This window comes from Hemicordylus capensis, chromosome 6 (assembly GCF_027244095.1).
Source record: "Hemicordylus capensis ecotype Gifberg chromosome 6, rHemCap1.1.pri, whole genome shotgun sequence".
Taxonomy (NCBI): Eukaryota; Metazoa; Chordata; class Lepidosauria; order Squamata; family Cordylidae; genus Hemicordylus; species Hemicordylus capensis.
Genome location: NC_069662.1, coordinates 5588872 through 5612523, shown reverse-complemented (window position 1 = coordinate 5612523; position 23652 = coordinate 5588872). Strand labels below are relative to the sequence as shown.

The 23652-nt window shown below is 50.4% G+C and overlaps 2 protein-coding genes across 7 annotated transcripts in view; one reads left to right on the top strand and one right to left on the bottom strand.

Moving 5' to 3' along the window:
• Nucleotides 1-157: 157 nt before the first annotated feature.
• Nucleotides 158-11188, top strand: OXA1L (OXA1L mitochondrial inner membrane protein). The gene is made up of 10 exons (XM_053259072.1): nt 158-433; nt 2767-2910; nt 3061-3250; nt 5127-5270; nt 6305-6390; nt 6480-6644; nt 7941-8045; nt 10120-10282; nt 10442-10522; nt 10981-11188. Exons 1-10 carry the CDS (start codon nt 200-202, stop codon nt 11082-11084), a joined length of 1416 nt encoding a protein of 471 aa, XP_053115047.1. The 5' UTR covers nt 158-199; the 3' UTR covers nt 11085-11188.
• Nucleotides 11189-11968: 780 nt separating this feature from the next.
• The window catches only part of SLC7A7 (solute carrier family 7 member 7), a 22984-nt gene continuing 11300 nt past the window's right edge, over nt 11969-23652 (bottom strand). For all 6 annotated transcript variants that reach the window (XM_053261430.1, XM_053261432.1, XM_053261427.1 and 3 more), the window contains 8 exons: nt 22323-22448; nt 20728-20872; nt 18867-18990; nt 18431-18534; nt 16134-16230; nt 13538-13687; nt 12670-12853; nt 11969-12267 (listed from right to left, as the gene is read on the bottom strand). In XM_053261430.1, coding sequence (XP_053117405.1) covers nt 12185-12267; nt 12670-12853; nt 13538-13687; nt 16134-16230; nt 18431-18534; nt 18867-18990; nt 20728-20872; nt 22323-22448 — 1013 coding nt within the window. In that variant the 3' untranslated portion in view covers nt 11969-12184. The remainder of the gene's footprint in view (nt 12268-12669; nt 12854-13537; nt 13688-16133; nt 16231-18430; nt 18535-18866; nt 18991-20727; nt 20873-22322; nt 22449-23652) is intronic.

The window sequence follows — 23652 nt, the reverse complement described above, 5'->3', positions numbered from 1 at the left end:
TCTGCACCAGTGCACTAGCGTCGCTGTGCCTCGCGTTGCCCACAACTAACGTGGCCGCACCTCGTTCCACAAAGCGGGAGCAAACGGCAACTTCCGCCCTTTGCAAATATGGCCGTTGCCCGGCCTGATTCCTGCTTGCTTGCCCGTTGGTAAGGTGGGCTATGGCAAGCCGCACAATCGAGGCGTGCCCTTATCCAAAATGGCTTCTCGGAAAAGACCAATGGGGGAAGCTTTGCCCCTAACAAAAAGGGCTCCGGGGGCTTTGTGCGAGCTTCATTTTCCGCCGTGCGCATGCTCGAAGTTCACGCGAGCTGGGTTTTGCCTCGCGACCCGGGGAGGTTCTTTCCCGGGGAGGATGGCGGCTTGTGCGGCAGGCAGACGAGCATGGAGCTGGACGGGGGTCGCCCCTCTTCTGGCGGGGCTCTGCAGACAGGTTGGTGCTGGCTGGGGAGTCGGGTGCATGCAGCATTTGTGTGACCTCGCCCTGATGCACCACGGTCGTGACCTTGTGAAGAGGATCCGAGGGACTAGCGCCTTGTTCTGAAGCTCTTTCCCCCCTTTTTGCAAGAAGCAGAGCTTTTTCTGTCAACTCTCCATGCTGGAGGCTGAGCTCTGCCCGCTGACTTCCAACTCCTTCGTGCATCTGTTAAGGAAAGGAGTTGGCAACCTAATGTTCCACTCCGCTAAGTTGACACCTCTCCGTTGCTTGATTTTCTTTTAAGTGTTGGAGTATTTGGGCTCTCTACCCCTACATCACCTCCGTTTTAGCACGTTTTGGAGAAGGAAAATCTATTTGAGGTGGTACTAAATGATCAAATCGCATCCGTCAAAAAGAATGCGATTGCCTACAGGTTGCATGGTAGCAAACACTATATCATGTCTTTATTGTTGTTCTCGCATGTTAATTCAGTGTACAATGGAACATCTGTGTGTGTTGTAAAACGAGGTAAAGTGTATGTCTTTTGGTCCACAGGATTAAAAAATATGCCCCTGCTAACTGAGCAAAGAGGCACCCTTTAACGTGGTGATTCTCTTTATTTAGCAGGGGGAGAGTAACTGGCCCCGTCCACCCCCAGCACAGGACCTCCAGTGACAGTACCTCTACGTAAACCACTTTGGAAACTCTTGTTGAAAAGCGATATATAAATATTTGTTGTTGCTGCTGTATGAATGTACAGATCTGTACAGCAGTACATTTCCTGTTTGTATCCTCCATTTGAGGGGGGCTGAATACCTGGGTTCACTTTGAAAGTGAATGCATGTGCAGTCATTCACACAAATGAGCATTTGCACAGACACTTGAAAGCGTCTACAACATCATGACTGAATGGATCCATTCTGTGTATTTGTTTTAAATTTTATTTATGATGTTTTTCATTATGATGTGCAAACCAATCTAGATTCTATGCCAACACACACACATCCAAACTTTAAAATCACTGGACACTCAAGCTGTGGATCCTGAGATTTTTGTTGGTTTGTTTGAAAGATTCATATCCTGTACCTTCACAAGAAGTCAAAGAGCAGCTTACAAAGTTAGAAATTCACAATAAAACAAACATACAATATCTGTCTGAAGCTGGGGTGGGCAAACTCGGCCTCTAGCTGTTGTTGAACTACAACTCCTATCATCCCCAGTTGGAGGCCGAGTAAAACCCCAGGCGATTTTAATTTCCTTCCCCTCGGAAGGGCAAGTGTGCGTTCACGTATATCATCCAGATTTACCCCAAAATCCGTGCAACATATCAGATGGCACTCCATACACAATTCGGGTTTTTCATTGCGCATTGGAGCTTAGCCAAGTTTATGTCCGGGGTAAAAAAGAAAAATCCACTTTTTGTGTCGGTTTTTAATTGGCAGATAGATCTGCTCTAGCATACTCCTCTTCCATGTTTAAGCCTGCTGTCTGGGAATGCCCCTGGTCTAAAGGCTTGCCCAGATAAAGCAGCCTTCAGTCTCTTAGAATCTGGTGTCAGATGTTGGGCAGAGAATGCAGTCCTGTTGTGCTTCATATGCATGGATTGTGTGCCTGATTTATTTGTGTGTACAAACCACATTAAACTGTCTTCAGTTTGTGCTCTCCAAGGCTCGCAGACAGCTGATGTTGGGAGGATTTGGGCCCGATATACCTTACAGCAGGGGGTTCCTCAGGTTGAATCCCCAGAGGTCGTTGGACTACAACTCCCACCGTCCCTTGGCCTTGGGCCATTGTGACTAGGGAAAGTGGAGAGCTGTAGTCCAATGACTTCCGGGGACCCAAGTTTAAGAACCCCTACCTTACAGCCAGTGTTCCCTCTCACAGGGCTACCCAGATGTTGTTGACTACAACTCCCCGAATCCCCAGCTGCAATCGCTTTTGCTTGGGGATTATGGGAGTTGTAGTCAACAACATCTGGGAGTCTCTGTGAGAGGGAACACTGCTTATAGCAGCCTTATAGCATTGGCATCTGTGTTGCAGGGGGCTTGTGACTCATACCATGTCACCAATCCCAGGACTCCATTGCTAGAAACGGTCGTCTTCCTCTCCAGGGGTGTTCAAGGAGGGTGATGCCCTGGGATGGGGCTGTGGCAGAGCATTTCCTTTGCATGCAGAAGGTCCTGGGTTCCATCCCTGGCAGCTCCAGGTAGCACCGGGGAAGAACCTTCTCTGTCCGAAACTGTGAAAAGCTGCTGCCGGGCCAGGTAGCCCCTCCTGAGCTCGGTGGTCCAAGGGTCTGACTCCGTATCAGGCAGTGTACCGATGCTTCTCGCAATCTGCTTTCCTAGATCCACAGGACGCCCGTCCCACTCACGTGTCTACGGCTTGAAGCGCCTTTTGCTCCACGTGTGCGTCCCCGAAGAAGCTACCCGGTGTTCCTGCTGAGACCAGCGAGCCGGTGTCAGAGCACAGCTGCTGTTGCAGGTACACAGGTAGGAACACACACGTTGGTAAGATTTGGGGCTGGTGAGGGCAGAGGATTGCCCATGAGGACTGTCCAGAAGGACGGCAGTCGGGGCCTGAGGGTTAGGATGCTAATCAACAAAGTGGATCTCTTCCCTGCCTCTTCTTCTTCCTTCCAGGTTGTTCAGGCTGCAGCCTCCCCACCTGCAGAGGGCACTGTCTCTGCAGGGGAACTTGGCCAGGCCGTCCAGGAGCTGAGCTTTGAAGAGCTGGGCCTGGGCGCCTACACTCCCGTGGGTCTGATCCAGAACATCTTGGAGTCCCTCCACGTGGATCTGGGACTCCCGTGGTGGGGAGCCATTGTAGCAGGTGAAGGGACCGCCGAGATATCAAGGGGGTGGGGGTATAGGGTTGCCACAGCCTGGCTTTCCACATCCAGGTGCCTAATTTGCATATTGTGTAAATAGGCTTGAAAATAATTTCTGAGCCGAATAGTGACTGCACGTTTTGCTCCATAACTCCGTTTCTACAAGGGCTAGAGCTTAGCTTTTTTTTAAAAAGAAAGAAAGCTGAAATCTGGGCGAATCCAGGTGGGCTAAGCAATCTGGGTGAGATGCTTAAAATCCGGGTGAAACCCAGAATTCCGGTGGGCATGGCAACCCAGGGGATGGCGGCCTGCCGTTCCACTCACCAGAGCCTTGTGGGTAACCAGGGGCCTCTGGTGCCATGGCATGGGGGGAGTTAATCATGGGAGGGGCTGGGAATTAGATTGACCAAAGAGAGATTCTCTGTGGCTTGGCCCCAAAACGGAGGTACAGTAGGAGGAAGAGTAGAGAAAGAAACCATGCGCTTCACTTCTCCTCTCTTGACGGCAGCCACAACCTGAGGGCCTCCCGTTCCTCTCCCTTTCTCCTCCACCCCCGCAAGAGGTAAAGCAAGCTCTAATCCTGCACCTGGCACCTGCCAAAAGCCTTGTGGTAGGGAGCCAAGAGTCCAATGGCAACCATAGGGAAGGGCTGGCTCGTAAGTCAAAAGTTGTGAACCATGCTTCAGCCTTCTGGGTAAATATCTCTTCTGTTGCACTACTTAAGAACAGCCCTGCTGGATCAGGCCCAAGGCCTATCTAGTCCAGCACCCTTTTTCACACAGTGGCCCACCAGATGCCACTGGGGAGCCCACAAGCAAGGCTCAGGGCATAACCTCTCTCTTGCTGTTGCTCCCCTGCAACTGGTGTTTAGAGGCCTCTTGCCTCCGAGGCTGGAGGTGGCCTTTAGCCACCAGACTAGTAGCCATTGATAGACCTATCCTCCATGAATTTGTCCAAATCCCTTTTTAAAGCCATCCAAGCTAGTGGCCATCACCACACCTCGTGGCAGAGAATTCTGTAGATTAATTATGTGCTGTGTGAAAAAGTACTTTCTCTTGTTGGTCCTAAATTTCCTGGCCTTCAGTTTCATGGGATGACACTTGAGGGAGAGAGAGGGAGGAGAACTTCCACTCCAGTGTTCCCTCTAACAAGGATTCCCAGATGTTGTTGACTACAACTCCCAGCAGTCCCAGCTTCAATGGCCTTTGGATGGGGATTCTTGGAGTTGTAGCCAACAACATCTGGGAACTCCTTGCAGGGATGTCAAACTGTGGCCTTCCTGCAGATGTTGGCCTACAACTCCCATCATCCTTGGCTACTGGCCATTGTTATAGAGGATGTTGGGAGTTGTAGGCCAACAGCTGGAGGACCGCAGTTTGACACCCCTGTAGAGGAACCACTGGTCCACTCTCTCTCCTCCATGCACAATTATATATGCTTCTTTTCCAAACTAAATAGCCCCAAATGCTGTAGCCTTGCCTCATAAGGAAGGTGCTCCAGGCTCCTGGTCATCTTGGTTGCCCTCTTCTGCCCCTTTTCCAATTCTGCAGTGTCTTTTCTAAGATACAGTGACCAGAACTGTACACAGTATTCCAAGTGTGGCAGCACCATTGATTTGTATAAGGGCATTATAATATTAGTATCTTTGTTTTCAATCCCCTTCCTAAGGGTGGGTAATCTTTTTTTTCAGTTGCTTTCTTACAAACCCCAAACTCACAGAGCCGCATTCTGGGTAAGAAATGTATCCAGGTGCATTTTGGGTAAAGAGCTCACTCTCCTCACGTCCCCCATACGGTCATGACTTCTGGAGTTGCATTGTGGGTAACGATGTCATTGCACTGTGAGTAAAAGAGGTCTTCTCTCTCCTGAATCCTTCAGGGACGGTGGTCGCCCGCTGCTTGATTTTTCCACTCATCGTCAAGGGCCAGCGAGAGGCGGTGAAACTCAACAACCACCTGCCCCAAATTAATCAACTGACCAGCCGCCTGAACGAGGCCAAGCGTATGGGGAATAAGTTTGAGTGTGAGTTACCTAGCCGGGAAAGGGATGTGGTTTAGGTCCTATCAAGCAGTGGAGGGAGCAATAATCTGCCAGTCAAGGAGGTGAGGCTTGGGTTGCCCGGTAAGAATGTGCACAAACCGGTTCGGAGGCCATGTTGGAGGCCTCCGAACCGGTTTGGAACCGGACCGGTCCGGCACTGAGGGGGGTCTACATTTAAGGGCGGGGGGTAGAACTTACGCATGCGTGTGACGTATGCGGCGTGCACAGCGGTGACAGGCGTGCGCGCACCGCGACAGGCGCATGCATGCTTGTATTTCTGCGACTTCCGGGCAACGACGGGAGGAATGCTGCTGCCCCCAAAACTTCAATCTAAAATGCAGCGCCGGAAGGGGAAGAGCGGCGGGAGGGGTAAGTTCTACCCCCCCACCCTTAAAGGTAGACCCTCTCAGTGCCAGACCGCGCTGCAGTGGTTCCGTGCACACCACTATTGCCCAGACAGAGGCTTACCAATGCAACAAAAATTGGAATGGGCACAAAGGGACGGAGGGGGAGGAGGTCTTACTCAGGTTGTGACATAGGAAGCTGCCATATACTGAGTCAGACCCTTGGTTCATCTAGATCAGTATTGTCTACTCAGACTGGTGGCAGCTTCTCCAAGGTTGCAGGTAGGAATCGCTCTCAGCCCTGTCTTGGAGAAGCCACAGAGGGAACTTGGAACCTAAATGCTCTTCCCAGAGCGGCTTCATCCCCTAAGGGGAAGATCTTGCAGTGCTCACACAACAAGTCTCCCATCCATATGCAACCAGGGTGGACCCTGCTTAGCTAAGGGGACAAGTCATGCTTGCTACCACAAGGCCAACTCTCACCCTTTGACAATATGGGTGGTGCCTATCGGGGAAGGCAGGCACCTAATTTGTGGTGGAGGATGGTCTGACCTGGAGGAGGTGTGACAGCTGGGAAGGGGATATGGTTTGTGGGAGTCACTTGGACTTGAGGGGGTTAGCAATCGCTTCCATGTTGTTCCTCCGAGAAATCATTCTTCTTCTCTCCAACAGTTGCAAAGGCTTATTCAGACCTGGCCCTCTACCAGAAGACCCATGATGTGAACCCTCTGCGTGGGTTCCTCGTGCCCCTTGTTCAGGTGGGTCCCCCACCTCCATTGCTGCACCAGCTTCCCCACCCCTGAACCTCACATCCAGTGTATTCACAATGTTTACCTCCCTCTCCCAGGCACCCATTTTCATCTCCTTCTTCATTGCCTTGCGCAAAATGGCGGAACTTCCTGTGCCCAGCCTGCAAACCGGAGGGCTTTGGTGGTTCATGGACCTCACGGCTGCTGACCCTTATTATGTCTTGCCTCTGACGGTGACGGCCACCATGTGGGCCATTTTGGAGGTAAGATTTGGGCAGTGGGGGGAAAGGTTCAGAGCTGACAATTCTTGCCTTGACTTGGCAGCCAAACAATATTTGTCAGTGTCCTGTCACTAGAGTCCTCGGGAGTGTACAGAACTCTCTTGAGGTGCTGAGGTTTTTGTGCTAGGCCAAGGCGGTAAGTGTGAGGCCTCTGCCTCGGCCTAGCCAGGCGACCAGGTTTGTGGACTGCTGAGGAAGATGTTGGAGACTTACGTATATCATAGAACAAGCTATGAAATAAAGGTTCTTTTGGCCTTATACTGGTATCCCGATATCAGGATTGGGAGGGACCAGAGGTATTAACAAGTCATTGTCACAAGGATGAAGTTCTTATGATATATGGGGTAGTGACCAGAGAATTTAGAAAGAGGGGATGGTCTGTTTATCAGAGTTGTGCCCTTCCTGGTTGCAGGTGGTAGTGCCATACAGCAGAGCGGATAAACTTTATTCTTCTCCTCCTCCTCCAAAGAGCTTGGGCTGGTGTGCATGCTTCTCCACCTCATTTTATTATTACAAATGGTGGACCTGTGAGGTAGCTTATGTTGAGAGAGAGTGAGTGAGTGACTCAAGGTAAGCTTTGTGGCTGGGTTTCAGATCTCCATGGGTGGAGAGCTGAACCCAGGTCTCCTGAGATGCATAGGGCTGCTTGAAAGAATCTCTGCGGTTCTCTAGTAGATCAGGATTTCTTAACCTCGGGCCCCCAGATGTTGTTGGACTACAACTCCCATCATCCCCAGACATGGCCTTTGTGGCTGAGGGTGATGGGAGTTGTAGTCCAACAACATCTGAGGGCCCAAAGTTAAGAAACCCTGCGGTAGATGATTGGTGCTGAGTTGGGAGCCCCCCTGAACTAGTGTCAGGCGAGGGGAACATCAGAATTCGAAAAGTCTCAGAAATTGTGCTGTAGAGAAACATGGCCTCTCCAGCCTCTTTGAACTTGAGTGGCACAGGGGCCACAGTGCCCACTCTTTCCGGGCTCCCACCTTCCTGGATTGCAGCACGGATATAATTGCCCAGAAAAACCCAGTGGGGATCAATTAGGATCCTCTACCAGATGGGCACGCAGTCTACCTAGAGCTTGGCTAGTAGAGGAGGAAGTAATCTCCTGATTCAGGATCCTGCTTCTGACACACACATACACACGTATGTTCCTGGTCTCCTGTGTCCCCCAAGGAGGGCCTGTGTTCAAGTTTCAGAATCGCAGCCCAAGGAAAAGCTCATGGTGGGACGAGAGTAGAGAAGAGCACGGAGATTACAGCCTCCCTCTTTTCCTTGCAGCTGGGAGCGGAGTCGGGAGTGTCCAATCCAAACCTGCAGATGATGAAGACGGTCTTCCGGGTCATGCCTCTTATCATCCTTCCTCTCACCATCTCCTTCCCGACGGTGAGAGAGGGGCTTCTTTCGCATCTGCTCTGTACCAAATGCCATGAATCGTTCCGACTTCTCTTTTACATATTGGTCCAATAGATTCCAATAGATTTCTCCCCAGCTGAGTTCCCAAAAACTCTTGGCACTTGCTTTTGCGGCAAAAGACTCGCTTTTGCTGTTCGAATCAGACGATTGCATAATCTTCCATACCAACCATCCCCCACCACTCTTTCTTTACTGACTTAAGAAGCCCCTAGTCCTCATGGAGTGCCAACTTGCTCTGGAAAATCTAACCCTCTTGCCTTAGTTTGGGCTCTGCTTTACTCAGACGCTACGGTATTCTTACATGCCAGCAACTAAAAAGTGGTCTAGTAAAAAGGACATTGTGTGCTTTACTTCTCCATTGTCCAAGGTAAGTGTCTGGTCCTCATGGGATGCCTCTGGCTGGATACACAGGTATCCAGGGAATGTTCACAATCCTCCAGCTTAGGGGGAACAATACCCTTTGCTATGGGTCTGCTGTTCCACCTTTCCATGCCCCCCCCCCGCCCCTGCTTGAGTTATACTGCAATAGCTGCATCCTGTTGTTGGCTGAAGCTGCTGAGAATTTTAGAACTAAGAAGTCAAGAGAGATGGCTGCTTTCTGGTGTGTTGACATCCAGACTGAGTTACTCCTGAATAGTCCTGTTGGAATGAGGACTGAATAGTCCTACTGGAATTACTTTTGAGTAACTTGGTTTACATGTGAGCCACTGGCTGATATACCCCATAAGGCTTTGTCTCAGGTTTTTGCAGTCGTGTGAAACTGTGTAAAAGTGCAAATGCTGCATTGCAAGGAAGACAGTGTTGCACGGTATTTCAGTGTCTAGTACGGCTGCCACGATGATGCACCAGCACAGACATTTCCTGCCCTTCCTTCCACACAGGCGGTCTTCACTTACAGGTTTTGGTGCAGTCCGTGCCTGGATGGGGAGACCCGTGAATGCCAACTTTGAGGATGGGGCTGTAGCTCAGAGTACAGCACCTGCTTTTGCCTGCAGAAGGCCCCAAGCTCAATCCCTGGCAGTGTCTCCAAGTAGGGCTGGGAGAGACTCCTGCCTGCCACCTTGCAGAAGCCGCTGCCAGCCAGTGTAGACGATACTGAGCTAGATGGACCAATAGTCTGACTCAGTATCAGGCAGCTCCTTCTGTTCCTAAAATCACACTTAAGTAGTCCCACTGAAATCAAAAGGGCAAAAGGCACTGCTTACCATATTTACCCAAATAGAAGATGGCCCGGAGTTTAAAAGGACCTCTTAAAAAATATGGGTTAAACACATACTGTTGTTAAATACATACTGTTAAGGTCGTACTGTTTAAGGACCCGGCATTTAAGATAATCCAACAAATTCTAACATCAAAGAACTGGGGGGTGGGGGTTGAACCTGGTCTTAGATTCAGGAAAATACAGTAGTTTGTCTTTTTAATTTCAGTGGGACTACTCAGTGATTTTAAATTAACAGCCCTGCTGGATCAGGCCCAAGACCCGTCGAGTCCAGCATCCTGTTTCCCACAGTGGCTCACCAGATGCCTCTGGGAAGCCCGCAAGCAGGAGATGAAGGCATGCCCTCTCTCTTGCTGTTGCTCCCCTGCAACTGGTATTTGGAGGGATCCCTCCTCTGAACATGGAGGTAGCCTGTAGCCATCAAGACTAGTAGCCATTGGTAGGCCTGTCCTCCATGAATTTGTCTTAAGGTCCTTGTAAAACCGTCCAGAGTGGTGGCCGTCACTGCCAGTATTCCCTCTAACAGGGTTTCACACATGTTTGCTAACTACAACTCCCATCATCCCCAGCCAAAGGCCATGGCAGCTGGCAATGATGGGGGTTGGGGTCAACATCTGCGAGACCCTGTTAGAGGGTCACCCCATGGCAATTTTCCTCCTTTCTGTACGGAAATCTTTGCTCCCAGAGGCACCTGATGGCTGGCGCTATAAAATGCTGGACGGACATCCTGACGTTGAACAGGGGATGAAAAGGGTTTCCTGTCGGGCTCCCAGGTGTGAACCAGCCAGCCCAGACGTTTCATACTCTCGCCTCCCTCCCACACAGGCCATCTTCACCTACTGGCTGACGTCAAACGTGTTCTCGCTGGTGCAAGTGGGCGTGCTGCGTGTGCCCGCGGTGCGTGCCCGCCTCCGCATCCCCGACCGCGTGGTACATGACCCGTCTGTCCTGCCTGCCCAGGAGGGCTTTGTGAAGAGTCTCAAGAAAGGTGAGCTGGGGCGGGGGGGAGGAGACAGGAGGCGGGAGGGGTCTCCGTTCACGGGTTCTCATGCCCAGGTCCGCAAATGTTGCCGGACTACAACTCCCATCATCCCCTGCCACGGGGGGTGGTCTCCAGCTCATCCAATGCCTTCATGCCCCAATCCAGGATGGAAGAATGCACAGCTGGCTCAGCAGCTGGAAGAACGGGAGCGGCGCATCAAGCACCACCTGGATTTGGCCGCTAAGGGTGAGCCTCTTACCCCTTGCTGGTCTACCGCTCAGGACCTGTCCCCTCTGCTAAGCAGGGTCAGCCATGGTTTGCACTCGGATGGGTGGCTGCGTGCCAGCTCTGCCTGCGGCAGCAAGAGACTCCCCTGAAGGGATGGGGCCGTTGCTCAGTGGTAGATGGAGTGTTCGAAACAAAGGTGATTGAACCGTTGTCCCAGGTTCAATCCCTGGCAGCGTCTCCAGGTAGGCCCGAGAGAGACTCCGGCCTGAAACCTGGAAGAGCCGTTACTTGTCCAGCTAAAATGAATTGTGCAAACTACACCGATTGGCTTTATTCAGCGTGAGTAATTCTTGTTTTTAAGTGTTTGTTTGGAGGGCAGGAGGTGGGCTTGCTTTGCAAATACCAAGAGAGGAAAAAATTAGGCTAAGGCTGATATTTCTCCCCCACCCTCACCACTCTTTCTGTTCCATTTCCAGGGCCCTTGCGCCAGACCTTTCCCCACAATCCTTTGCAGCAGCACGAACCTTCTGTTACGAAGCCGAAGCCCCCTAAAAGGCCATGGGAAGATACGTTGGGCTGAACGCCAGCACCCTGTTCAAAGCAAAGACTTGCCGTGGGGGCAGAGGATTCCGTCCCCCGACCCTCTGGCTCTCTGAGCTTTAATAATAAAGGACTTGGACGTTCCTTCTCCCTCCTTTTTGGTGCCTCTGGAGCCAGCTTTGTTCTGGCAAAGGGAGGTGGGGGCAAGTGGATGGATGCAGCCTCCACTCTCAAGGCCAACTTGTCACCATGAATGGGGTAGGTTGTACAGCCCCCCGTTTTTCTTGCCCTCTACTAGAATTTTGGCTTCCTCTACTTCTGTGTCTGCTGTGAGGCTCACAGCTGATGTACGCATAGAGAGTTATTAGTAGCCACAGCTCTGTGCAGAGTGAGACCGTTTCAGAGTGTGGGTGGGGAACCTCCATGGCTGAAAGCAGTCTACCCTTGAAGAGCAGAGCCTAGGGCTGATACCTTCATGCCCAGCCTGTGAGATTCTCACAGCCTGACCAATGCTGGGATCAACACTGCACTAAACAAGCCAGCACAGCTGTCCTTATGTTCTGGTCTTAACAATGCCCTATAAACAAGAGTTCCCAAACTCTGGTCCCTGGACTTGTTGGACTGTGACTCCCATCATCCCCTGCCAAAGGCTGTTGTGGGTGGGGAGGATGGGAGTTGTAATCCAGAAACAGCTAAGCCCCCAAGTTTGGGAACCCCTGTATATAAATCTACATTTTGTGTGTGTGTGTGAGAGAGAGATGCATTCCAAGGGGACTTGAGAGGAACAGGAGCAGCAGCCTAGAGAAAAAGGGAGAAATATTTTTTGCTGGGGAAGAAGGTGGTAAGGGATAGCATGGGCACAATGACCCCTCTGAAGGCAGGCAGCATCCAGAGGGCACAGAGGTGAGAAGCTGCTGATAAAAGTCCAAGGCAAGCCAGTGGAGTTTATTGGGATGCAGCCGCCAGGCTGGAGTCCCCCGGTCCACCAGGTGAGAAGGCAGGACCACCCCTCGGTTTCTGCAGCAGCCACCCCCAGTTCCAGCAAAGTAGCAAACAATAAATTAGAGGGTCCGGGAGAGTCCATTACAAAAAGGAGTCGTCAGTAGGGGAGAATCCGGCCTCCCCCGCCAGCATCTCTTGTCACTGAGACTTGACTGCGGTGTCAGGATCCATCTCCGTTAGGACGGACAAGGTTACGATTTGGATGAGCCGCGTCACAGAAGCTGCCAGGAGAACACAATGAATTAGTCCAGGATGGGGAGCGGAATGGGCCAGCCAATGAGAAGGGGATGTGAGAGGCATCAGTGGGGTGAGTCGGGTCAGGCTGGGGGCTAGGAGAGTGGTGAGGTTGTTTTAGGGATGGCCAACCGAAGGTTCTTCAGCCTTTGCTGAACTACCCCACCCATCATCCCTTGTGGCTGGGGATGATGGAAGTTGTAGTTTAAGAACAGGTAGGGTTCAGCAAGCCACTGGACCCCTACCTGCAGGAAATCCTGCCCCGTCTGAACTCAATACCCCTGCTCATCCCTAAGCGACAACTGTAGGTGCCACAGTAGAACCCATAGGTAACTGATCTGGACGGAGAGAGCTAAAGGGACCAGAGAAACGGGGACACCATCGCTCACCCACTGCCCGGCGCAGCCACTGCAGTCTCTTGTGGTCTGGCCTCCGCACCAGCAGGAAGTAGAAGGGCAGCCCGGAAGCGGCTATGGCAATGCCGATGGCGGAATTGACCGGATCGCTGTAGAGGGGGACGGCTACCAGAAAGATGGTGCAGAGGCAGAAGATGATTGGGAAGACGATGCTGAGCTGGTGGGAACCGAAGGAGACACAAAACTGGCAATTGGCATCTTCTTAACTCACATTCTTGCCCATTTCTCTGTCCCTCTCTTAGCCCCACCTTTTATAAGAACTGACATACCAGCTCAATCCATCTACTCAAATGCTACTGGCAACCAACGCGGGGGTCGGGGGGAGGTTATAACCTCCCCTGGCTGTTTGCTCCCATTAGTTGGTCCTCAGATAGATCATCTCTGAGCAGGGAGGTTCCACTTGGCTGAAAGCTGTCAAGAGCCATTCTTAGTAACAGTCTCTGCTTTTTGAAGTCAACTTCCCTACTGGCCATCTTGTGGGAATGAATACCATAAACTAAGCAATGTATAAAGTGCCGTCTGGTTTTGGCTGTCCTACCAATTCCATTTAAGTGGACTCTAGAGATTCTGGCTGGCCTACAGCACAACATTCCATCAACCCTGGAACATTCCATTCGTGGAAGCTGTCCAACCAGTTGCACAAGAGTCACCCCATTATTTCCAATGGGATTGCTCTTCCACAACTCTGATTGCGCCATCTTTGCACTTGTGTAAATGGTACAAACGCAATGCTCCAAGCTGACAGAGTGCTGCCTATGTGTCAGCCACTATGTAACAATGGCATAAGACTGAAATCGGTCCACTCCACCCACCCATTTCAATGTGTTTCTCCTACTCTTACCTTGAGGGGACGTTCCCTCAGCGGCTCCTTCCAGCGCAGATAGAGTTGTCCCGCGATGGACAGGCCCACGAAGAACCAGTAGCTGAAGCTGTAGTAATTGATAAGCTGGAAGATGTCTTCTACACACAGGTAGATCAAGGCCATGGCGCCCTGTGACAGATAGAAAGGATGGAGTAATAGCCATGGGAAGTTGGTGAATAGGTTCAGTGGTCGAGGATTTGCTTAGCAAGCAGGAAGACCCTGGTTCAACCTCTGGCACCTCCAGCCTAGGTCTGGGAAAGAAAGACCCCTGCCTGAAATGCTGCTGCCAGTCAGTGTAGACCACACTGGGCTAGATGGACCAAGGGTCTGACTCAGTAAAAATGGGAGGAGAGCTGGTCTTGTGGTAGCAAGCATGAATTGTCCCCTTTGCTATGCAGGGCTCATCCTGGTTTGCATTTGAATGGGAGACGTGTGAGCACTGTGAAATATGGTGCCACTCTGGGAAGAGCATCTGCATGCTTGCATGCAGAAGGTTCCAAGTTGGCATCTCCCAAGATAGGGCTGAGAGAGAGACCTGCCTGCAGCCTTGGAGAAGCCACTACCCGTCTTTGTAGTCAATACTGAGCTAGATGGTCTGACTGGGTATAAAGCAGCTTCCCATGTTCCTAAGTTTCCTAGTCTTCCCACAGGACCACACTCCATATACAACCATATGACCTACTCAGAACAGACCTCTCGGGGAATTCAGACCTTCCACTCCCAAATCTCCCCAAAAGAACTCAAGTGCTCCCAAGATTGTATTGCTTTGGGTATTGACTGGTTACATATAATCCCACACTTCCTCCACCAAGCTTCAAAGTACACGTCATGGTGGTTTCTAAAACAGCATGCCCCTGAAAACCAGGTGCTAGGGAACATCAACAGGAGGGGGCATTGCCCTCTTTTCCCCACTTGGGGGCTTCCCAGATGCACCTGGCCGGCCAATGCAGGAAGCAGGACTAGATGGGTCTTGGGCCTGATCCAGCGGGGCTTTTTCTTATCTATTTATTGATTTGATTTGTATGCTGCCCTTCCAAAATGCTTCTTGGATGAAGCATTTCCTTCTGCATGAGAGGGGATAAAGAAAGCCTCTCCTAAAGGAGGAGAGCTGGTCTTCTGGCAGCAAACATGAATTGTCCCCTTTGCTAAGCAGGGTTCACCCTGGTTTGCATTTGTATGGGTGACTATGTGTGTTAGCACTTTAAGATATTCCCCTTAGGGGTTGGAGCAGCTCTGGGAAGAGCACCTGCATGCTTGCATGCAGAAGGTCCCAGGTATCTCCAAGACAGAGCTGAAAGAGACTCCTGCCTGCAGCCTTTGACAATGAATATTTATATACCGCTTTTCAAAAAAAAGGTTTCCAAAGCAGTTTTCATAGAGAAATAATAAATACATAAAATGGCTCCCTGTGCCCGAAGGGCTCACCATCTAAAAAAGAAACATAAGACATAAACCAGCAACAGCCACTGAGGGATGCTGTCTGGGGATGGATAGGGCCAGTTGCTCTCCCCCTGCTAAATAAAGAGGATCACCACTAAGAGGGTGCTTCTCTGCTCAGTTAGCAGGGTTTGAGAAGCTGCTGCCAGCCTGTGTAGACAATACTGAGCTAGATGGACCAAGGGCCTGACTCAGTATAAGGCAGCTTCCTATGTTCCTAAGATGGTGCCAACTACCCTCAGGTTTTTTGTAAGCGGATGTACAAGAAGCAAACTTTAGTTGGCGTCTTTGCAGAGGGAAGGGATTGCCTTTCCTGTGGTTCATCTCACTCGAGCCATTTGGAAAACACAAGAGTCTGAGATGCTGCACACTTTATGCCCACCTTGTAACGTTGTGTATCATCGCGCAACTCCGGCTGCACAGTTTTTGCAATAGTGTAAATTGCAGTCTTCCGCCGTTGCACAAAGTAAACGTCACCAGGCGCATGAAAAAATGTGTGCTCCTGATTTCGGAGAGAATTTTTGGAGAGGTAGCTAAGCGGCCAGTATCACCACACAGACTGGGTTTCTTCTGTTGGAGCACCAGCAACCCTATTGACCACTAGGGGAACTGTTTGGGAACTGTATGTACTCCCAGTTTTTGATTGTGTGGAAGCAAGGTTAGAGGAAAACCTGGGTAGAAGTGATTGTGTGGAAGCAAGGTTAGAGGAAAACCTGGGTAGCTTTTTCTCCTACCTTGCTTCCACACAATCACCTACCCAGGTTTTCCTCTAACCTTGCTTCCACACAATCAAAAATTGGGAGTACACACAGTTCCCAAACTCAGGTAGAACACAGTTTTCGATTGTGTGAATGACCTCTCTGAATTTGCTTTCTCTGCTCTACTTCCCCTTTGCTAGACTGATAGGTTCCATCCTCTCACCTGAGAGACAGACATCCCCTTCCTGATGCAGCTAGGCCTTTCCTGTCTCTCTGATGTATTCCCTATAGAAACTACTCCACTTCGAACTTGAACTCCATGTCTCCAGACCATTTTAATTAGCAGTGCCCTCCTTACTTGTGCACTTCGGCTGCGGGTGGGGTAGATAAATGGTCTCCCTTCCAAATCTCTAAGATCTTCCCCCTCTTACAGAACTTACATTAAAGAGCAGGGCTGGCACAGGTGTGAACCGCTGGACGTGGATCATGCAGATGGCGTCGGGCAGGTGCCCCTCGCGGGAGCCAACAAAGAACAACCTGGCAAGAGCAAGAGCGAGCATGAGGAAGCTGTGGTTGGGGATGGAAGAGAATCAGGCCCGCCTGAGGGCCAAGAAGACCAGCTCAAGAGGTGGAGGAGAGCATTGCCACCTCCTGCAGGACAGGCCAAGATGAAGGGGTGCCCATGGAACAAGACTGCTCCCAGAATCCATCATGCTCTGGGAAGAGCAGAAGGTTTCAAGTTCCCTCCCTGGCTTTTCCAAGATAGGGCTGAGAGAGATTCCTGCCTGCAACCTTGGAGAAGCCGCTGCCAGTCTGTGAAGACAATACTGAGCTAGATAGGCCAATGGTCTGACTCAGTATATGGCAGTTTCCTATGCTCCTATGAGCTAGCAAGGAACTGGCCAAGCCAGAAACAACATAGTGCTTCCCAGAAGGTGGACATCTCTTGAATTGCATCATTCCCAATAGCTGCCTGGTTTGACAGCATGGTACAGCCAGCTATGGTGGGGACCTCGTGTGTGTTTCTCTTGGGCAGCTCAGGCATCTCTTTCCGAGGTGCTCAGAAATCCTCACATACAGATGCCCGATTCAGACATGAGGCTGTACAAGTGTAGAGACGTCTGTACACTCGTACACATGTTTTGTGTGAATGACTGCACCTGTGTTCATTTTTAAAGTGAACCTGGATACAGGCCCTTCAGATGCCGGGTACAGAGAGGAAGTGTACCTCTGTGCCTGCGTTCAGCATAACATGTGAATGACTGGACCTGTGCACATTGTACACTCATTGCACGAGACGAGTGTTGAACATAATTTAGTCCATAATGTGGACTAAAGATTTCACCACCTTGGCCTCAGGTGGCGAGACTTGCTGTGTCAAACAACAACTGCATAAAGAAAAAGAAAAGTTAGCAGGCCTGAAAGGCTCGCTTTTAATCACACGCTCTGAAGTGTCACCTTTTCTTTTTAACGTGGGTCCCCTTCACACGAAAGGCCCCTCAAGTGAAACTGAGTGGTGAGGTCACTCTAGGAGGACCCCCAAAAAACAAGTCTTGAATGAATCCTGGGGTAGCAGAGGTGGTGCTGGGGGGGCCAAGGGGGCAAGCACACCCACAAACAAGCTCACCCCATCCCCACTTGCTGGACCCCAGGAGTAACTTGGAGGAAGGGCGTTTTCCAAGTACTCAGCGAGCCCTTTCTCGCGGTCACGTAAGAGGGCTTGCTGGAGGGCAGCGGGGATGGCTGCAGAAGCTTGCCTACCCCACAGACAATCCTGCTGGAGGGTCTGGCCATGCAGGTCATGTGCTGCCCCGGGCAGCATAGGTAGGGTGCGCATGCGTGCACGCGACTTCCTGTCACTTCCAGTCCGAGGAGCAGACGGGGCGGCAGGGAGGTACGCTTCCACCCCACTGGACCAGTTTTTCAGCGAGCGCCGGCAAGGGAAACTCGGGGTGGGGGGCACCCTCCCCTGCCCTTAAAGTTACCCCCACACACACACGCCCACTGTCAAACCTTCAAACCGGCCAGTGTTCGGACCTGTTCAGAGGCCCATAAAAGAGCCTCCAAACAGGTTCGTGCACACATCCCTAGCACAGAGGTGTGGGGGTCGGGACGCATTGTCCTGGCCCCTGGAAATCCCACAATGCACCATGCAAGTGTGCAGTGCATTGTGGGGATCCTTCCAGCAACGGGTGGGCGCCCGTCCATGTTTGTGTCAGTCCATGCACCTGTCCATGCGGCGCTGACACACGGTCAGGTAAATGGGGTTAAGGCAGTGATTCTCAAACTTGGGTCCTCAGGTGTTATTGGACTTCAACTCCCATAATCCCCAACCAAAGGCCACTGAGGCTGGGGATTATGGGAGTTGAAGTCCAATAACACCTGAGGACCCAAGTTTGAGAATCCCTGGGTTAAGGGATCACTTGGTCCCTGGACCTTGTTTAGGAGCCCAGCTTCTTAGCCGGGTTAGCCGCCGAGGCACCGCCAGGCTTGCTGCTCGTGAGAACAGCCTCAGCTTCTCTGGGGAGCGGGGAGAGAGAGAAGGGTGGAATTTAAATCTAAAGCAGAGTTCCTCATGGGCTGCTGTCAGTTATGCAGGATGGCCGTATTGGCATGAAATACACCGTCATTTTGTTTCCAGAAATCTAACAGGTGGGACCAAGGTTAAACACACACCTGTGATGCACCCTCTGCCCCTTCTGGGCCACCGCTGTGGGCAGACACACACGCAAGTTACCTGGATGCGGCCAAGATGGAAGCATTGAGGCCTCCAAAGCAGGAGAGCGCGACCGCGAGGGGGACGGTCCAGTTCATCACTCCAAACACTTGATCGGCAAACGTCTAGGAGGAAGAGCAGCACAGGAGCGTGAAACGCACCGGGATATGCCTCGGGCTGCAAGCTCATACAGAACATTAGTCTACATGCCATTCCGCCAACTCTGCGGGAGGCGGCTGGTTTCTCTCATGGGAGGGCCGGCCATAATCCTGTTCCGGCTCAGAGCAGTGCAATAACGCATGGTAATAAACAGCCATGCCGAAGGCTCCTGCTGTAATAAACGCTGCGGAGCTGCTCTCTTGAGTACAGCAAGCTTGGGAACAAAGGTGACAATCCTGAGCGGGCGAAGCAACTGGCACCTTCGAAAGGAAGGCCTGCCAGGAAGGGCACGACTCACCACAGCCACTGCGTCACTGCTCAGTATGTCCGTCTTGCTCAGCACGGTGTAATAGGCCACATTGGTCATGATGTAGATCACTGTGACGATCGGCATGGAGATGCCGATGGAGAGGGGCAGGTTCCTGAGGGAAGAGAGAAGCGGTACAGCCCTCCTGCCTCTCTCTTGAGACTTCCCTTGAGACCACCCTCGCACTCTAATCAGGCCCGGTTTTAGTGGAATATTCTGAAGCTATTTTCTAAAGCCAATGATGGCTTACCAGGCCAAGTTCCCAGGGTCCCCTGCCCCCCTAGGCCAAGCTCCCAGGGTCTTTGCCCCCTAGGCTGAGCTCCCGGGGGTCCCCTGCCAACTAGTTGCCATCAGCAACTAGACTCAGAGAGCCAGCGTGGTGTGGTGGTTAGAGTGCTGGACTAGGACCGGGGAGACCCGAGTTCAAATCCCCATTCAGCCATGAAAACTAGCTGGGTGACTCTGGGCCAGTCACGTCTCTCTCAGCCTAACCTACTTCACAGGGTTGTTGTGAAAGAGAAACTCAAGTATGTAGGCTCCTTGGAGGAAGAGCTCCTTGGAGGAAGAGCGGGATATAAATGTAAAAATAATAATAATAATCAGCAGCTTACTGTAACTCCCTGGATTACTTTTCATTTGTTTGAAATGAAACAAACAAATTACTTTATCAAGATTATTGATAAAATAACCTTGAAGAAAATTAGGCCGTGTGTGTGTGTGTGTGTGTGTGTGTGTGTGTGTGTGTGTGTGAATGAAAACTTCAGCGAACTGGAAAACACAATGCTTAACTCTGTTTTATAACTAGTTTTCCTGTTCTTATAAAAATGTAACTAGTGGTCATTTTCTGTAAAACATAACTAGAGGTCACGTAACTAGGGGACAGCAATGAATGCACCACTGAGAGACCTTCAAGGCCAAGTTGAAGACTGATCATCCTGGAGAGAATCTATCTATGTGGTCGCTAAGAGTCAACACCAACTTGACGGCACTTAATCAATCAATCAATCAAAGAGGTCATTTTGCTTCAAAGAGATAGTCTTCTCTTCTCTCTTGCACGAATCATTTTTTCATTCAGACAAATCAATAATTGTACCGAGCTTACATTAAACCAGCTTTTAACAAAAACTGAACAAAAGATTTCCAATTATAAGACATGCCTTGCTTTTAAAAAGCCAATAACTTTTATCCTGGATTCCCACTGCCAAACCTAGAACAGAACCCAGGTGTCAAGAAGCCCAATTAGCATTCCTCTGACCATGATGTAAAGCTCATTTATGTCCAGTAGATGGCAGCCTTTCTCTACACAAACTCACCCCCCAACAAAGCCCCTTAATTTGAAGGACTGGAGAAAGGGCAATGGACTTCTACCAGCTTAGTTCAGCTACTTGCTGCAGGAAGGGGAGAAGCCACCGTACCCCACAGCACTTTTCTTTTTTTCTTTCGCAGGCTGGATGTTGTGCATTCTAATACAGAAGAGGGAGAGCACTAGCTTGCGAAGAGCAGATACTCAGTAGTCTCCAAAGTATGAAGATGTGCCACTTCTTCCCATTTCACCCAGCGAGCCCTGCTAAACTCTGAAAGCGTGAAACCGATGAGCTTCCCCATCTTTTGATTTGAGGCTAGCCAGTTTCAGTTTTTGCCCCCAGTTTCCTCTTGGAAACTCAAGCACCCATTTTAGGGCCATTACCAGTACGGTAATGGGAAAAGGGAACTGTGTTGTTTGTCTTCCGCGATGTCACAGATTCTGTCCAATAGGCGCTTACAGCCACATCCCACATAGCATTCTGAACCGCAGTGGTCTCACAAGAATCACGTTGCCCTAGCAATGCAGTTTTGCAATCTCAGTGCTAACCTTTCAGGGTTCTTTATTTCTTCAGTGACAAAATTGAGTGTGTCCCATCCAGAGTAGGAGAAAAGTGCCGAGTAAAGCGCCAACGCAATGCTCCCTGCCTGCCAGGAGGACCCTTCGAAAGCATCAACAAAGTTCTCAGAACGTCCTGTAGGGGGAGATAAAGAGTTCACACCTGTATGAACATTATTTTGATTTCTCATTGTTTGCCAGGTTGTAGCCAGATGAGTGCAAATCAGTTTCACTGAAAAGCCTCCGTGACTTTACTCCTCAGTGCCTATCAAGATGTGAAGGGATATGAACTTCTCTCCATGGTGTTTTGTCTGTGATGGCCCATTCACACATGCACGTCATCCCTTGAGTCTGCGGCTTTCATGTGCTGGCTTCAAGTCTCGCCTCTGACACACTTTCATTGCGTCGCCTGGAGAGCAACTAACTCTCAAACCCTAACCCAAACTACCTCACAGAGCCATGAGAAGAACATCCAACGCATCTTGAGAATCGATGAATTTATAAATTAAAAGTTATGCTTCTAGGCTGCTGAATTAAACCACTGTTGCTTTGATCTATTATTTTTCTGCTAGCTTAACCCGTGCAGAGCATCAGCATGCTAGTACTTGATTGCTCCCCTCACCCCCTGCCACAGCCCCTCTCACCTCAGAGATCTCTCCTCCCTCACCTGAGCCACACTCCCTGCTGCTGCTGCTGATCCTCCTCCTCCATCCCGCTGCTTCCCTCCCCCTCACCCCTCTTGATTGCGGCTGCAGTGTTGCTGGTGCCTATTGGCCAAGCTGCAGCCCCCTATCCCCAGAGACCTGCCCACCCTCACCCGAGCCCCGCTTGTGCTCCTCCCCATGGGAGCAGCAGCAGCAGCGGTTGGCCAGGCCCTTCCTCGCTAACGCTACCACCATGGCTGCTCCTGGCCGCTGACAGGCTTGGGCTCGTACCTCGCCCTGCCTTCTTTCTCTCTTCTCTTCCTCCCTCTCTCTCCCTTCCTGAGTTGACGGATCTTGTTCCTCTTGATTCCTCATCTAATTCACACAATGGCAGCCTCCTCCTGAAGGGACTCTTTCCTTTCTCACGACCCCTCTCTTCGCAGACCCCTGCCCACTATCCTTTTATATATACATAGATAGATGCCTCTCCTCTAGAACATCTTCCAACCAGTAACAGTTGCATTCCAACTGTCCTTAACCATCACAGGCTCCTCCTCCCTATCTGCATATGGAATCCCCACTGCCCTATCACCACGGTGCCACAGGCTCCTCCTCCCTATCTGCATATGGAATCTCCACTGCTCAATCACCACGGTGCTTCTGCTCTCGAACTCTCGCAAGAGCTCCCACGCACAGGATTAGTCACGGATACGCCTTAGAGAATTATATATATAGATAGTGGCATATTTTTATTCCACCCGCTGTTTTGTTTTACGGCGGTTGTGTGTTTTTCATGAATTTTGTTAAGCAGCCTCAGCAGAAAAGTGGCACACAAATCTTTTAATGAAATAATTAAATGAATATGCATCTCTACATCATCTACCCTGATCTGTGATAGGGAGGAAAAGGACCACTACAGAAAGCAGGGTGGAGGTCTGCTACCTTGTCCGAGACAGACGATGCCAGCGATGATCACAGCAATGAGAGCCAGCACCTTTGCATAGGTGGACAGATCCTGCACTCGGGTGCCCCATTTCACATACGCGCAGTTGACAAAAGTGAGTAAGCCTGTAAGAGAGAAGAAACACCAATCAGCCCGTCAAGGAGCCCATGGATTGTTTTCACTTCCCCTCCAATTCAGACTTTTGGAGTGAAACAACACACACACACACCAAGGTCTAAGTAAGAAGGGATAAATATAATTATCCGCCCCTCCCGATTTTCAATTCCAAACCCCCAAAACCCTTTAATACAGCGACTCTCAAGCTGGAGTCCCCAGATGTTGCTGGACTACAACTCCCATCTTCCCAACCACAGTGGCCAATAGTCAGGATGATGGGAGGTGTAGTCCAACAGTACTTCTGATGGCAATCCATTAACTTTCTCAACAGCTTTAAATGCATCCTATAGGAGGAAGTTAAAGTCTTATAATAGGGCATAACTTCCCACCCCCAGCCTCCACCATAAGTCATAAACCCCTAACAAACCTAAAGCCTGGGCCAGGGTTCACTGCATCCCCTCTCAGTAGAGGTCTGCACACACGCACGCACGCACACACACTATCAGGAGATGGTGACCTCATGTGCAAAAATAAGCAATGCATACTGGGTGGGACCTCGATATCAGACAAGCCAAACAGATCCCCACTATATTATATACAAAGGCTATTTAATAAATAATATATAAGAGACATGATTACAATTACACTATTACAAATATTTATATGCCGCTCTTCAACCAAAGTTCTCAAAGCGATTTACATAGAAAAATAAATAATGGATAAATAAGATGGTCCCCTGACCCCAAAGGGCTCACAATCTACAAAGAAACTTAAGGTAGGCAACAGCCACTGGAGGGATGCTGTGCTGGGGTTGGATAGGGCCACTTGCTCTCCTCCTGCTAAATATAAGAAAATCACCACTTTAAAAAGATGCCTCTTTGCTTGGTTAGCAGGGGTAATGATGGTGTAAGTTCCTTACACTAATGGTGTAAGGAAATAGTAACTAAATATCAGTGACCTCCATTTCAATCTTTATCTTTATCAAGTGGAGAACTGTCTTCACTGCTTCACATGTTCCACATGCTTAACAGCACTGGTAGTAATTTGGTCCAAATGCTGCAGACTCCAGTTAAAGCAACCAGCTTACTGTCACATTCTAGAGCTACTAAAACAGGTTGTTCTAGTAAGAACTAATCTGCTTACTTTCCTTTCACTATCCCTACAACTGTACCAAGTTTGGTTCAAATCAGTTAGGCGGTTCACAAGTTAGCC

Excerpts from the sequence above, each read along its gene's own strand:
- OXA1L (XM_053259072.1), top strand. The coding sequence starts at position 200 with ATGGCTTCTCGGAAAAGACCAATGGGGGAAGCTTTGCCCCTAACAAAA. Across the intron at positions 6,645-7,940 it reads CCATGTGGGCCATTTTGGAG|CTGGGAGCGGAGTCGGGAGT; the intron begins GTAAGATTTGGG and ends TTTTCCTTGCAG. Across the intron at positions 8,046-10,119 it reads TCACCATCTCCTTCCCGACG|GCCATCTTCACCTACTGGCT; the intron begins GTGAGAGAGGGG and ends CCTCCCACACAG.